Source organism: Gadus morhua, chromosome 18 (genome assembly GCF_902167405.1).
Source record: "Gadus morhua chromosome 18, gadMor3.0, whole genome shotgun sequence".
NCBI classification, from domain to species: domain Eukaryota; kingdom Metazoa; phylum Chordata; class Actinopteri; order Gadiformes; family Gadidae; genus Gadus; species Gadus morhua.
The window spans coordinates 127220-142672 of NC_044065.1; the positions used below are offsets into that span (position 1 = coordinate 127220).

At 47.9% G+C, this 15453-nt stretch overlaps 1 protein-coding gene across 1 annotated transcript; it reads right to left on the reverse strand.

The window, feature by feature from the left end:
• Window positions 1-1083: 1083 nt before the first annotated feature.
• fam234a (family with sequence similarity 234 member A) lies at window positions 1084-15429 on the reverse strand. The gene is given in 13 exon segments (XM_030339687.1): window positions 1084-1508; window positions 1691-1808; window positions 4836-4925; window positions 4927-4989; window positions 5060-5141; window positions 5640-5783; window positions 6940-7072; window positions 11193-11334; window positions 12372-12496; window positions 13743-13928; window positions 14185-14295; window positions 14401-14703; window positions 15298-15429. Coding segments are annotated over 12 exon segments (1662 nt in total). The 5' UTR covers window positions 14678-14703; window positions 15298-15429; the 3' UTR covers window positions 1084-1317.
• Between the last annotated feature and the right edge of the window lie 24 nt (window positions 15430-15453).

A 15453-nucleotide genomic window follows, 5' to 3' on the forward strand; every position in this document is an offset into this window, starting at 1 on the left:
GATAGCCTCACACATAGCGTCATGTGGAAGCGTGAATATATTTAAGGGATAATGTATAGAACATGATGACCTGAACATTATCCGGAAAATAAGGCCCGACAGTGCGAACCTTCGCGTCGGCGATATTGCCCGGCGACGTTCTATCCCGCTTATTACACAACTACTTGCCAAAACGAAAAAATAACTTCGTTTAGGGTTAGAGCCGTGTAATAAATATATTTATTAAGGACTGTCTGTGTCTGTGTCTCTCTCTGTGCCTCTCGCTCTATCTATCTATCTATCTATCTATCTATCTATCTATATATATATATATATAGATATCTATAGATATCTATATAGATATATCTATATATATAGATATATATAGATATCTATATATATAGATATATACAGATATCTATATCTATATATATATAGATATAGATATCTATATATATATATATATATAGATATCTAGATATATATATAGATATAGATATCTATATATATATATATAGATATCTAGATATCTATATATATATCTCTATCTATCTATCTATCTAAAAAAGATAAGAAAAGCCAGATAGTTAGGGAATTAACCGGTTTATTATTCAAATAAACATGACAAGTGAAGACAGTTTACCCATTGAATGCCCAAAGCTCCCGTCACCTTCAACCATTTGTAAATGTGTAAATAAAAAAGAATGCATAGTCATAACAAAGACATGAGCAACTCTGAAACACGGAGAGCAGCATCACAACATCCCATAGTTAGCGTGCACTAAATTCATCCCTAGCTCCAGCCTCTTGGACTAACCTAGTTCACCTGAACCGATTGTCACTCTTTATGTCGGAGGCCACGTTGGCGACGCCCAAGTTAGTCCGCATGATAAAAGAAACATTTACATCAACCAGCGCAGAGTAAAGCAGAGTGGAGGTAGGTCCCCCCCCCCAGAGTGGAGGTAGTGCCCCCCCCCCCAGAGTGGAGGTAGTGCCCCCCCCCCATAGTGGAGGTAGGCCGCCCCCCCCCCCCCCATAGTGGAGGTAGTGCCCCCCCCCCCAGAGTGGAGGTAGTGCCCCCCCCCCCCCCCCAGAGTGGAGGTAGGCCCCCCCCCCCCCCCCAGAGTGTAGGTAGTGCCCCCCCCCCAGAGTGGAGGTAGTGCCCCCCCCCCAGAGTGCTAGTATTCATTGAAGCTGATTGTGGGACGTCTTCGTTCTCCGGACCCCAAAGCGTTGAAGCGTCGACTCAGCAGCAGGGTTTCTCCCCCCCCCCCCCCCCACCAGGTCGGAGGTCACAGGCACAGGGTTCAGGGTCTGAGGGTCCGAGGGTCGCGGCCGCTATTCGTCGCTGAAGCGCAGCCGGCTGAAGGCCTGCTTGACCATATCGTCGGTCTCCGTGGTGACGGAGAGGCGGTGCACGCGGCTGATGACCACGTCGTCCTTCAGCTTCCTCTTCCTCAGCATCACGCCGTCAACGCCCTCCGTCAGCAGGAAGTAGCAGGCATGGCGGCCGCGCTCCAGCAGGGTGGCTGCGCGCCGCGCCGCGCACACACACACACACACACACACACACACACACACACACACACACACACACACACACACACACACACACACACACACACACACACACACACGAACGAACGATACTTCCATTATGTATATAGAATATTTGTGGATGATTCTAATATAAATGCGCTCCTCTCCTCACCCCTGAAGGCCAGGATGTGCTCCATGACGTTGGGGGTCTCCATGATGTTGGAGGTCTCCAGGAGCACGGAGGGGTGCAGCGGGTGCAGCATGTAGGAGCGGCAGTCTCCAGGGGCAACCTGACCACCAGAGGAGGGAACAGATGAACAATAACCCATTGAGAGGGTTAGGATTAGGGTTAACCCATTGAGAGGGTTAGGGTTAACCCATTGAGAGGGTTAGGGTCATAGGCGTCGATTACGGGGGGGACGGGGGGGGCATGTCCCCCCCCACTATTTGAAATACGAATTTTGTCCCCACCAGTTTTAAAAATGTGCAAACCAATTGCGACTGAAAAAATCCCCACACACTCAACCGAAATCGTCGAGTCTAAAATCATGCGATAGGCGCGCTCGAAGACATCATTTATTAGATAGGCCTACCTAATAAACCGTTGGAACACACAAGACCGGAACCCATAGCAACGCCTGTAAACAAACCCCGACTCCCGAGAAGCCCAATCCCTATGAGCTCCCCACGCTACGGCCATCCGGAGGCACACAGAGCTTTTGGCCGTGATATTATACAATTATATTATATTATATATTATTATATATAGAGCTCCGAGAGTCGCAAACGGCAACAATCACTTTCTCCTCCATGCTGCAGTTCACCCCGGACTGCACTGAACTGAGTTGACCGTTGAACGCTGATTGGCTGTTACGTTACACATGTCACTCAGTGGCCACGCTGTTGAACGCTGTTTGGCTGTCATCACACGAAATTCGTGTCAAAGTTGAAATATTTCAACTCGAGCGAATTTGTCGCGCCACAAATCCCCGTGAACGCGCTCGCCTGTGCACGGCGAAAGTGTGGCGCGACAAATCAAAATAATTCGGCCGATACGCACAATAAATAATGAAGTAACTTTCAATGTACATTAGCTGTATTATTATAATTATTTCTGTATTTCTGTATTTTGAAATTGGTTTACGTAAACTTTGCTGCTGGTTCTGTTTGCTCGTGATGACCTGGCCAAAGGTTACCCACGGTCCTAAGCGATTGTGATCTGATTCTGGTTGGTGCTCCAGCTAGTATGCATTGTATAGATTGCAGCTAGAAGCAGCTACACACGGTGCGATTGCTATGCCAATGTGGTTATAGTTGTTTTGTCTGATTGAGATATGTGAAGACTTGGAGCCTGGTAGGCCTATCCTGACATAAATATGTTCTCGCATAACCTGTGTGATTATCCTAAACTGTCTGGGATTTTATTTGCGGGCAATTTGCTTATGATGTAACGAGTGAAGTCTACATTGGTCCTTCGCAAGTGTTTACTGGTGGTCAGGATTTGGCAGATGCAATTCTCCTCTGGGCGCTTGTTTTTTTCTTCTTTTTTTAATGCAGCATAACATATGCTACCAGCAGCCCTTGCTCGTTTTCAAAAGGCTGATGCTCAGTACCTCGTTTCATTTCGTACCCCCTTTACAGTCTGGCATTGTTTGTCTGGTAAACTTTGTTGATGTCAAGATAAGTGTTAAATTGCCAACAATGTTCTTTGTCCTGTGTGCATTAGTATTACATATCCCGAGCCAATACCCTGGTGTTTCCAACGCCGTTTTGCAAAACAAGCCAAAACACAAACTGTGGTTTTCAATTTTTTTTGTTCAAATAGGATTTTCAATACCTGACAATACACTGTAGAGCATATTGTAATGCAGCGTTGAATGGATGAATAGCTTACATAAGGGTACCCAGCACTTTTCAAACCACACTCAAGCTTATGGTTATTGTCCCCACCACTTCTAAAAACAAACTGACGCCCTTGGTTAGGGTTAACCCATTGAGAGGGTTAGGGTTAGGGTTAGCCCATTGAGAGGGTTAGGGTTAACCCATTGAGATGCCCCCTATAGAGGGTTAGGGTTAGCCCATTGAGAGGGTTAGGGTTAACCCATTGAGAGGCTTAGGGTTAGCTCATTGAGAGGGTTAGGGTTAACCCATTGAGAGGGTTAGGGTTAGCCCATTGAGAGGGTTAGGGTTAGCCCATTGAGAGGGTTAGGTTAGCCCATTGAGAGGGTTAGGGTAGCCCATTGAGAGGCCCCCTATAGAGGGTTAGGGTTAGCCCATTGAGAGTGTTAGGGTTAGCCCATTGAGAGGCCCCCTATAGAGGGTTAGGGTTAGGGTTAGCCCATTGAGAGGCCCCCTATAGAGGGTTAGCCTGACCCTGAGCCTACAGGCCGATTCAAACCTCCGGATCCCGACGATATTCGTCGATCCGTACCCAGCGTTGTCTCCGGGGACTACCCTTCCTACCTCCGTCCGGTTTCAGCGTTGTTATTGATGTTACGCAGTACATCCTCTAGAGGGCAGTGACTGTCGTGTCACAAATTAACGGCATCGACAATCGCAAACATGGCATCTGTAGAGGAGAGGGTTTTTGCTTTGTGTCATCCGAAATGGGCAAAAAAAAAGGTGCATAAAGGGTAGGCCTAGGCGGTGGTGGCATGTGACGGCCCCTCACCAACCCGCAGATTCTCTCCTCAAAATGTTGCACCATTTTTTAATGACCAGTTACAAACTCATTGCCAAAGCAGGGGGACGATAAAATAAAAAGGTCAGGTAAATCGTATAATATAAGTATAAAACGTTCAATACAATATATATACACATCTTAGATATTATACTACTATCTATGTTCACGAATGGTCTGACTTCTGACTCTACTGCCGCCTCGATTTCCGTTGGTATTGCTCCGTTTCTCCCGGAGCACCTCCGGGTTCATAAACTCAGAGGTGACGGACAAAACGACCTCCAGGGCCGGACTAAAGGGTTCCTAACCGTACCCTAACCCTACAGAGGGGTAGCCTGATCCTAACCCTGACCCTAGAGAGGGTTGACGTCACCCTGACCCTAACCCTGTCAAACAGGTCAAAGTGCATTCAAACACAACCACTCCTGTTCCGCCTTGAAGCAGAATGGCAGTGTTGCTTTGGTGTGTGGTTGATGGCTGGTTTAGGCAGAGTGTGTGGTGTAAGTGATTAAAGCTGGTTGAAGTGGTTTAAGTGGTTTAAGCTGGTTTTAAGTGGTTTAAGCTGGTTTAAGCTGTTTAAGTAGCCAGCAACCACACCCAGTTTGAAGCCTGACTCGGAGCGTTGGTGAGAACTCACCGAGCGGTTTCCCGCGGGGGGCAGCAGACCCCAGAACATGAAGACGGAGACCGAGTTGAGGGTGAGGACGGAGGCCGGGGGGGGGGCACTCCGGGCCGGGCAGCATGCTGACCTCCCACAGCAGCGCCCCCGACGCCCCGCTCAGGACCACCAGCTGAGGACGGAGAGCAGGGTGAGACAGAGGCCGGAGCCCCCGGGCACGGCGGCTGTCGGCCAACACTCACCCTCCGGCTGCCGTTGCCCCCGTCCTCCTCCACCACCACGTCAGGGACGCCGTCTTTGTCAAAATGTCCGAAGGAGGGTGTCCTGGACGGACAGACAGACAGCAGAACCATTACGACCCGCCATGACACACCAGCACACGGCCACGTGGACCTACCTGGAGACCTGGTGGACCTACCTTGAGACCTGGTGGACCTACCTGGAGACCTGGTGGACCTACCTGGAGACCTGGAGGACCCTACCTGGAGACCTGGTGGACCTACCTGGAGGACCCTACCTGGACCCCTGGAGGACCCTACCTGGACCCCTGGAGGACCCTACCTGGACCCCTGGTGGACCTACCTGGAGACCTGGAGGACCTACCTGGACCCCTGGTGTGTGGCCCTACCTGGACCCCTGGTGTGTGGCCCTACCTGGACCCCTGGTGTGTGGCCCTACCTGGACCCCTGGAGGACCCTACCGGGACCCCTGGTGTGTGGCCCTACCTGGACCCCTGGTGTGTGGCCCTACCTGGACCCCTGGTGTGTGGCCCTACCTGGACCCCTGGAGGACCCTACCTGGACCCCAGGTGTGTGGACCTACCTGAGGACCCCGGAAGTGTTGAGGCCCCAGAGGCGCTGCAGCTTGTCTCCGCCCAGCAGCACCAGCTCCCCCCCGGCCACCAGCAGCAGGCTGGACGGCTTCTGGGGACTCCCCGTCCGCACCACCTCCCTCACAGAACCCTGCCTGCACCCAGAGACACAGGGCTGTTCACCCAGAGACACAGGGCTGTTCACCCAGAGACACAGGGCTGTTCACCCAGAGACACAGGGCTGTTCACCCCCAGAGACACAGGGCTGTTCACCCCCAGAGACACAGGGCTGTTCACCCAGAGACACAGGGCTGTTCACCCAGAGACACAGGGCTGTTCCCCCAGAGACACAGGGCTGTTCACCCCCAGAGACACAGGGCTGTTCACCCCCAGAGACACAGGGCTGTTCACCCAGAGACACAGGGCTGTTCACCCAGAGACACAGGGCTGTTCACCCCCAGAGACACAGGGCTGTTCACCCCCAGAGACACAGGGCTGTTCACCCCAGAGACACAGGGCTGTTCACCCAGAGACACAGGGCTGTTCACCCAGAGACACAGGGCTGTTCACCCCCAGAGACACAGGGCTGTTCACCCCAGAGACACAGGGCTGTTCACCCAGAGACACAGGGCTGTTCACCAGAGACACAGGGCTGTTCACCCCCAGAGACAGAGGGCTGTTCACCCAGAGACACAGGGCTGTTCACCCAGAGACACAGGGCTGTTCACCCAGAGACACAGGGCTGTTCACCCCAGAGACACAGGGCTGTTCACCCAGAGACACAGGGCTGTTCACCCCAGAGACACAGGGCTGTTCACCCCCAGAGACACAGGGCTGTTCACCCAGAGACACAGCACTGTTCACCCCTAGAGACACAGGGCTGTTCACCCCCAGAGACACAGGGCTGTTCACCCCCAGAGACACAGGGCTGTTCACCCCCAGAGACACAGGGCTGTTCACCCCCAGAGACACAGCGCTGTTCACCCCCAGAGACACAGGGCTGTTCACCCCCAGAGACACAGGGCTGTTCACCCCCAGAGACACAGGGCTGTTCACCCCAGAGACACAGCGCTGTTCACCCAGAGACACAGGGCTGTTCACCCCCAGAGACACAGGGCTGTTGACCCCCAGAGACACAGGGCTGTTCACCCAGAGACACATGGCTGTTCACCCCCAGAGACACAGGACTTTTCACCCAGAGACAATAAAAATAAAAAGAATAGGGTTGAGGTGAATAGTGAGAGATAATAGAGGTGAATAGTGATAGAGATAATAGAGGTATAACAGTATAGTATATAATAGTCTTCTTACGTGTAGACGGGCATGAGGTCAAAGGTGTGATTGGCTCGGCTCTCCCAGTGGCGGTCCTTCTTAAGCCCCGCCTCCAGGCCTTTCCTAGCCTGGCCGGCCACCCTCCACAGCCCCACGCCGTACAGACCCGCCTCTGAGGACCCACACAGCCCAGGGACTGAGGTTAGGGTTAGGCTTAGGGGGTTAGGCTTGGTTAGGGTAGGGGGTTGGTTAGGTTTAGGGTTAGGGGGTTGGTTAGGGTTAGGGGGTTGGTTAGGGGTTTGGTAAGGTTTAGGGTTAGGGGGTTGGTAAGGGTTAGGGTTAGGGGCTTGGTAAGGGTAAGGGGGTAAGGGTTAGGTCAGGTGAGTAAAGATTGGGGGGGTCTGTGGTCCCAGTTGCACTGGCCTATTGTACCTTGTGTTGTAGAGGTGTGATAAGAAATGTATGTGTGTGTGTGTGTGTGTGTGTGTGGTGTGTGTGTGTGTGTGTGTGTGTGTGTGTGTGTGTGTGTGTGTGTGTGTAATGGTTGATGAATGTGTGATAGGTGTTTGATGGATGTGTAATGAGTGTGTAATAATTGAAGAATGTGTGTCGTGGGTGTGATGCATGTGTAATGAATGTGTAACAGGTGATGAATGTGTAATGAATGTGTAATAGGTGATGAATGTGTAATAGGTGATGAAAGTGTAACGGGTGATGAATGTGTAACAGGTGAGGAATGTGTAATGAATGTGTAACAGGTGATGAATGTGTAACAGGTGATGAATGTGTAATGAATGTGTAGTAAGTGATGAATGTGTAATAGGTGATGAATGTGTAATAGGTGAATAATGTGTAACAGGTGAGGAATGTGTAATGAATGTGAAACAGGTGATGAATGTGTAACAGGTGATGAAGGTGTAATGAAAGGGTAATGGGTGATGAATGTGTAATGAATGTGTAATAGGTGATGAATGTGTAATGAATGTGTAATAAGTGATGAATGTGTAATGAATGTGCAATATGTGATGAATGTGTAATAGGTGATGAATGTGTAACAGGTAATGAATGTGTAACAGGTGATGAATGTGTAATGAATGTGTAACAGGTGATGAATGTGTAATGAATGTGTAATAGGTGATGAATGTGTAATGAATGTGTGATAGGTAATGAATCTGTAATAGGTGATGAATGTGTAACAGGTGATGAATGTGTAATAGGGGATGAATGTGTAATGAATGTGTAATAGGTAATGAATGTGTAATAGGTGATGAATGTAACGGGTGTTGAATGTGTAACAGGTGATGAATGTGTAACAGGTGATGATTGTGTAATGAATGTGTAATAAGTGATGAATGTGTAATGAATGTGTAATAGGTGATGAATGTGTAATGAATGTGCAATAGGTGATTAATGTGTAATAGGTGATGAATGTGTAATAGGTGATGAATGTGTAATGAAAGTGTAATAGGTGATGAATGTGTAATGAATGTGTAATAAGTGATGAATGTGTAATGAATGTGTAATAGGTGAATAATGTGTAACAGGTATTACGTATTTCTTCAAGGAAAGGTTCAAAATCCGGGATTGCTTTTAACTCAGTTTATTATTTAGTTTATTGTTAAAGTCTGCATGTTTCGGCATGGTAACTGGCTATGGAACGAAAGTCTAGGAATCGTGTAGAACACGTGTGAGAGATAATAACTCTGGCTACTATGGGCCACGGGCAGAGGCCCGTGACCCTTCGCGGGTGTCGCTGAAAATCTCTGGCCCCTTCACCTAGTGTGCACAGGTAAGGGACCGTCAAGTGGGCGTGGTGGCTTCGGCTTCTTCAGGTGATGCCTTCTGTGGTGGAGCCGCCTTCAATAAGGTCTTGCTCCCCTAGTGGCTATGTATAGTATTTACGGCTTGTATGTTTGGTCCTGCTTCATTGGGTCTATGTGTGGGTAGCTTAGATTCTTAAAATACGTAACACAGGTGATGAATGTGTAATGAATGTGTAACAGGTGATGAAGGTGTAATGAAAGTGTAATGGGTGATGAATGTGTAATAAGTGATGAAAGTGTAATGAATGTGTAATAGGTGATGAATGTGTAACAGGTGATGAATGTGTAACAGGTGATGAATGTGTAATGAATGTGTAACAGGTGATGAATGTGTAATGAATGTGTAATAGGTGAATGTAATGAATGTGTAATAGTGATGAATGGTGATAGGTAATGCATGTGTAATGAATGTGTAATAGGTGAATGTAATGAATGTGTAATAGGTGATGAATGTGTGATAGGTAATGAATGTGTAATGAATGTGTAATAGGTAATCAATGTGTAATGAATGTGTAATAGGTGATAAATGTGTAATGAATGTGTAATAGGTAATGAATGTGTAATGAATGTGTAATGATATGTGTAATAGGTGATGAATGTGTAATAGGTGATGAATGTGTAATGAATGTGTAATAGGTGATGAATGTGTAATGAATGTGTAATAGGTGATGAATGTATAATGAATGTGTAATAGGTGATGAATGTATAATGAATGTGTAATAGGTGATGAATGTGTAATAGGTGATGAATGTGTAATGAATGTGTAACAGGTGATGAATGTGTAATGAATGTGTAATAGGTGATGAATGTGTAATGCATGTGTAATAGGTGATGAATGTGTAATAGGTGATGAATGTGTAACAGGTGATGAATGTTTAATGAATGTGTAATAGGTGATGAATGTGTAATAGGTGATGAATGTGTAATAGGTGATGAATGTGTAATGAATGTGTAACAGGTGATGAATGTGTAATGAATGTGTAATAGGTGATGAATGTGTAATGCATGTGTAATAGGTGATGAATGTGTAATAGGTGATGAATGTGTAACAGGTGATGAATGTTTAATGAATGTGTAATAGGTGATGAATGTGTAATAGGTGATGAATGTGTAATAGGTGATGAATGTGTAATGAATGTGTAACAGGTGATGAATGTGTAATGAATGTGTAATAGGTGATGAATGTGTAATGAATGTGTAATAGGTGATGAATGTGTAATAGGTGATGAATGTGTAATGAATGTGTAACAGGTGATGAATGTGTAATGAATGTGTAATAGGTGATGAATGTGTAATGAATGTGTAATAGGTGATGAATTTGTAATAGGTGATGAATGTGTAATGAATGTGTAACAGGTGATGAATGTGTAATAGGTGATGAATGTGCAGTGGGTGTAATTAATCTAAGGTGGATGTGTAATAAGGGTGTAATGAGAATGTATTAGGCATGTGGTACGTGCAGTCAATGTGTACTGGGTGTAATGTATGTGATAGGTTGTGGTGAATGTGTGATCTGGTTCAGGATTTTTCATTCAGGCCTGTGGGTGTGAGTGCATGTAAATGGGTGGTCTATAGGTGTTCTATGTGTCTGTTAGGGGGTGATCTATTGGTGTTCTATGTGTCTTTTAGGGGGTGGTCTATTGGTGTTCTATGTGTCTGTGTTGGGAGGTGATCCTTTGGTGTTCTATGTGTCATACATTCATCATTTTTATTTTACTTTACATTTAATTCTTCATTGTTCAGGCATCACAGAACTTTCATGGTCATAAATAAAAAGTACGAACTGCAGTTTAATTTCTTTGTTTGTTCTTAAATTGACGTAGAATGGAGCAAAGACTCCTGGGATTGGGAAATGCGTTTATCCAATAAACAGATTGAGGTCAAGTCTATTTTCGAAAAAATGTAGGGGGATATATGAGTGGCCCCACGTCGAATGGTATGACCCAAGATACGTCAGACAGAGAAAGCGCGCATATTCGACGGTACCGCCATGGCAACACCATTGCTACCTCTCATTGGCTGAATCTTTGAGAACGTTGTAGACTAAATCAATATAAGTCGCGGGGAGACGAAGCTCTGTTCGTTTTTATATTTTATTTACATGACCATATTTTTGGTTTATGTTAAAAAAAAAAGAATCAAAGAACCAGTTCTTCTTGTTTTGGGGAACCAGTTCTTGTCGTTCACGTTCGGGATTCGTTCGTTGTAACGAATCGGTCGCGACCGACTCATCCCTAATGTGTGTGGTTTGAAGTAGTTTGTGATAGACGGTGGTGGTTGTGTGGTTAGGGAGTTAGAGTTATGGTTAGGGGGTTAGAGTAAGGGGGTTAGTTATGGTTAGGGCTAGGGGTAGGGCTAGGGTGAGGGTTAGGGGATTAGAGTTAGGGGGTTAGAGTTAGGGTTAGGGGGTTAGGGTTAGTGTTAGGGTTAGGGTTAGGCTCACACCATCCCTCTGGTAACGACCCCCACCTCTCTGGAGCAGGACAAGGTGCGCCCCCTCATCCGTGGTGTGGAGCAGGTGGTGCCCGTCGAGGCCACGCCCACTGAGAGCCACGCCCACTGAGGCCCCCAGCTGCTCGCCAGTCCTCCCAGAGAGGATCCACACCTGGGTCTGCAGACACAAGAAGGGAGAGGTAAAGAGATACACAACGACACTGCACACCAACTCATTAACAGGATAGAACACAGCCACAAAGAGAGATAAAGAGATACACAACGACACTGCACACCAACTCATTAACAGGATAGAACACAGCCACAAAGAGAGATAAAGAGATACACAACGACACTGCACACCAACTCATTAACAGGATAGAACACAGCCACAAAGAGAGATAAAGAGATACACAACGACACTGCACACCAACTCATTAACAGGATAGAACACAGCCACAAAGAGAGATAAAGAGATATATAACGACACTGTACACCAACTCATTAACAGGAGAGGACACGTCCCAGCTTTAAGTTCAGAGACCCAAGAGAGGGATATAGGTCTGTCCATATAGGTATGGGTTAGGGTTAGCACAGCTATAGACCCTTCTATATAGGTATGGGCTAGGGTTAGCACAGCTATAGACCCTTCTATATAGGTATGGGTTAGGGTTAGCACAGCTATAGACCCTTCTATATAGGTATGGGCTAGGGTTAGCACAGCTATAGACCCTTCTATATAGGTATGGGCTAGGGTTAGCACAGCTATAGACCCTTCTATATAGGTATGGGCTAGGGTTAGCACAGCTATAGACCCTTCTATATAGGTATGGGCTAGGGTTAGCACAGCTATAGACCCTTCTATATAGGTATGGGTTAGGGTTAGCACAGCTATAGACCCTTCTATATAGGTATGGGCTAGGGTTAGCACAGCTATAGACCCTTCTATATAGGTATGGGCTAGGGTTAGCACAGCTATAGACCCTTCTATATAGGTATGGCTAGGGTTAGCACAGCTATAGACCCTTCTATATAGGTATGGGCTAGGGTTAGCACAGCTATAGACCCTTCTATATAGGTATGGGTTAGGGTTAGCACAGCTATAGACCCTTCTATATAGGTATGGGCTAGGGTTAGCACAGCTATAGACCCTTCTATATAGGTATGGGCTAGGGTTAGCACAGCTATAGACCCTTCTATATAGGTATGGGCTACCTGGGGGCTCCCCGGACACACCAGAGCCACCTCCCCCACCCCGTCTCCATCCAGGTCTGGGAGCAGCAGGACCGGCAGGGTGCTGTTGGGTCCTGGGGGGTGGGGCCGCTTCCAGACCACTTCGCCTGGACCCTCACACGGCACGGAAGCAGAAAGAACACATCAACAACAACAACAACACATCAACAACAACACATCAACAATAACGCATCAACAACAACACATCAACAACAACGCATCAACAATAACGCATCCACAATATGACATCAACAACCACATCAACAACACATCTACAACAACACATCAACAATAATGCATCCACAATATGACATCAACAACCACACATCAACAAAACATCAACAACAACACATCAACAATATGACAACAACAACACATCAACAATAACACATCAACTATAACACATCAACAACAACACATCAACAATATGACATCAACAATAACACATCAACAACTCATCAACAAGGCGTCAAATCCACAGAAAATAACTCATCACTGAACCCCAGCGTCACTGAACCCCAGCGTCACTGAACCCCAGCGTCACTGAACCCCAGCGCCACTGAACCCCAGCGTCACTGAACCCCAGCGTCACTGAACCCCAGCGTCACTGAACCCCAGCGCCACTGAACCCCAGCGTCACTGAACCCCAGCGTCACTGAACCCCAGCGTCACTGAACCCAGCGTCACTGAACCCCAGCGCCACTGAACCCCAGCGTCACTGAACCCCAGCGTCACTGAACCCCAGCGTCACTGAACCCCAGCGTCACTGAACCCCAGCGTCACTGAACCCCAGCGTCACTGAACCCCAGCGTCACTGAACCCCAGCGTCACTGAACCCCAGCGCCACTGAACCCCAGCGCCACTGAACCCCAGCGTCACTGAACCCCAGCGTCACTGAACCCCAGCGTCACTGAACCCCAGCGCCACTGAACCCCAGCGTCACTGAACCCCAGCGTCACTGAACCCCAGCATCACTGAACCCCATCCAGACATGTGATTTAGATCAGCTATGGTTGCTGCAGACTGCTGCCGTTCAAATCTATTTTGAGAAATATTTCATGAATTCTTCACAGCTTGTAAGTACATAATCCTGAGGAGATAAACAATGGAAAGTAAAAACTCAGACATTTGTCCGTACATCTCTACGATTGTTTTCAATGGTAAACCAGCCTCAACCCTCAGCAGAGAGACAGAGAATAGAGAAGGTTGAGAGATATCTATGAGGTCTCCTGGGACCCCTAGCTGGTCCCTATACCAGGTATCTTTCCTAAGTTCTCCACAAGTCCCTTTGGATAACAGCTGTAACAAGCTGTTGGAAATAGAGGATGGCGTATCAAGACATGAGAGGCTCACCGTTGGTCTTGTCCAGGGCTGTGAGCCAGTCCGAGTGGAACAGGAGGCAGTCCCAGCCTGCGGACTGCTTCTCCCCCCCCAGACCACACTGAGCCCAGTGGAGCTCCGGAGCCAGCTGCCGCTCCCACAGCGTCTCCCCGTCGGTCCCAGCCACCGCCACCACCACCACCCACGGCCTCGGTAGACCTGCGCACACAGCGCAGCTTGAGGCTCTCATGAGCGCCAACGGGGCAGGGGGGACACTGATTTATTCAGCTCCAGCTGGATCAGCTCGATCTGCTCTATAGCAGGGGAAGGGGAGGGACGCTGTTTGACCCCAAGCTGAGACCTTATTGGCCGCCTGCCTAGCGCCTTAATGACATGTGTTTAAGTTAACAGCTGCTTTGGATAAAAGCACCTTCACAATGAATCAAAGACTGTATTAAAGCCGACATAGCCGCACCTTCACCCGCAAACGTGTTGTTCTGGGAGCCGCCCGCCTCCTTCAGCACGAACACAACATCCATCACTTTGTCTTTGTTTGCATCTTCGATAGCTAGGAAATCGTATGTGGCTGTGAACAGGAGGGAGGACAGAACAGGGGGGTTAACCTTCACCTACAAGACTTCCAGAGACGATGCAGTCAGGTTCTAGACCCATAGAGTGCGCCTGTCCTCACAGGCCTGGTAGAAGGTCATGTTCCAGGTGGACAGGTACTGCGGGCGGACAGGGCAGGGGATGACGAAGGAGAAGGCGAAGACGATGGTGAGGCACAGGAACAGGGAGAAGAAGAAGATGGCCGTCCGCCAGTGGGAGAGCTTGGCAAAGGTCAAGCCTTCCCTGCAGCTCGTCTTCAGGTCCATCTGGGAGGCCGTGAGTCCAGCCTCCACCTTGTCCGCTCCACCCTTCAGGGGCTCCACCTCCGTGGAGGTCTGTGTGGCTGTGGAGTTCTCCATGACGGCCTCACAGCATTACGACCTGACTGTTCGGAAACACAGACCCAATGCCAACAGGCCTCAGTCCTCCTACCATGTTGTTCAATAACAGCTGTTAACTGTGTATGCACATTGTAGGCAACAGTACAGTGTATTCAGTGATGTTTCTCAAATATGAAATACACATTGTCATCGATTGAAAGCCCTGGCCGGGACTGACACACAGTTACTTCTGCTTCACTGGCCTTTGTGGAGCTGAAACCTATTCAGAGGAGCCGGCAATGACTCCAGTGTTTTCCCAGCGAAACAACAAAAAGCCATAACAGACTCATGCCATTTGAAGACCTATTATGTGCCATATACGCAGTCACATATGGCACGATTCTATTCGTTTTGTATCAGTGATCGTACAGTGTGTCGAAAGCATAACTTTATTTCAAATTTACATTATCTGGGCCCAATTAGGCCTACTTACCGACCGGGCTAGAATGTCAAAGCTGTCAACTTGGCTGTCTGTTTGAGTTAGGTGACCAACTATATGTAGCAGAGACAAGTACGGCAGACGCAGAACCTATATTAGAGCAGATTCTATGATAAAACGACGAATAGTGACTTTAGAAGAAACATATGTATATTCTTACTTTATTCCTCCCTGCCGTCTTTGGTAGCTAGATGCTAAAACTAGCCTTCAGGTGTTCGCCCTGAACTGTCAGCCAGGCGACATCAACAAACAGAACCATCTTCTCCGTGATTGGTTCGCCCGCTGGCTCTTGGTTGTGATTGGCGGGTTCATACCG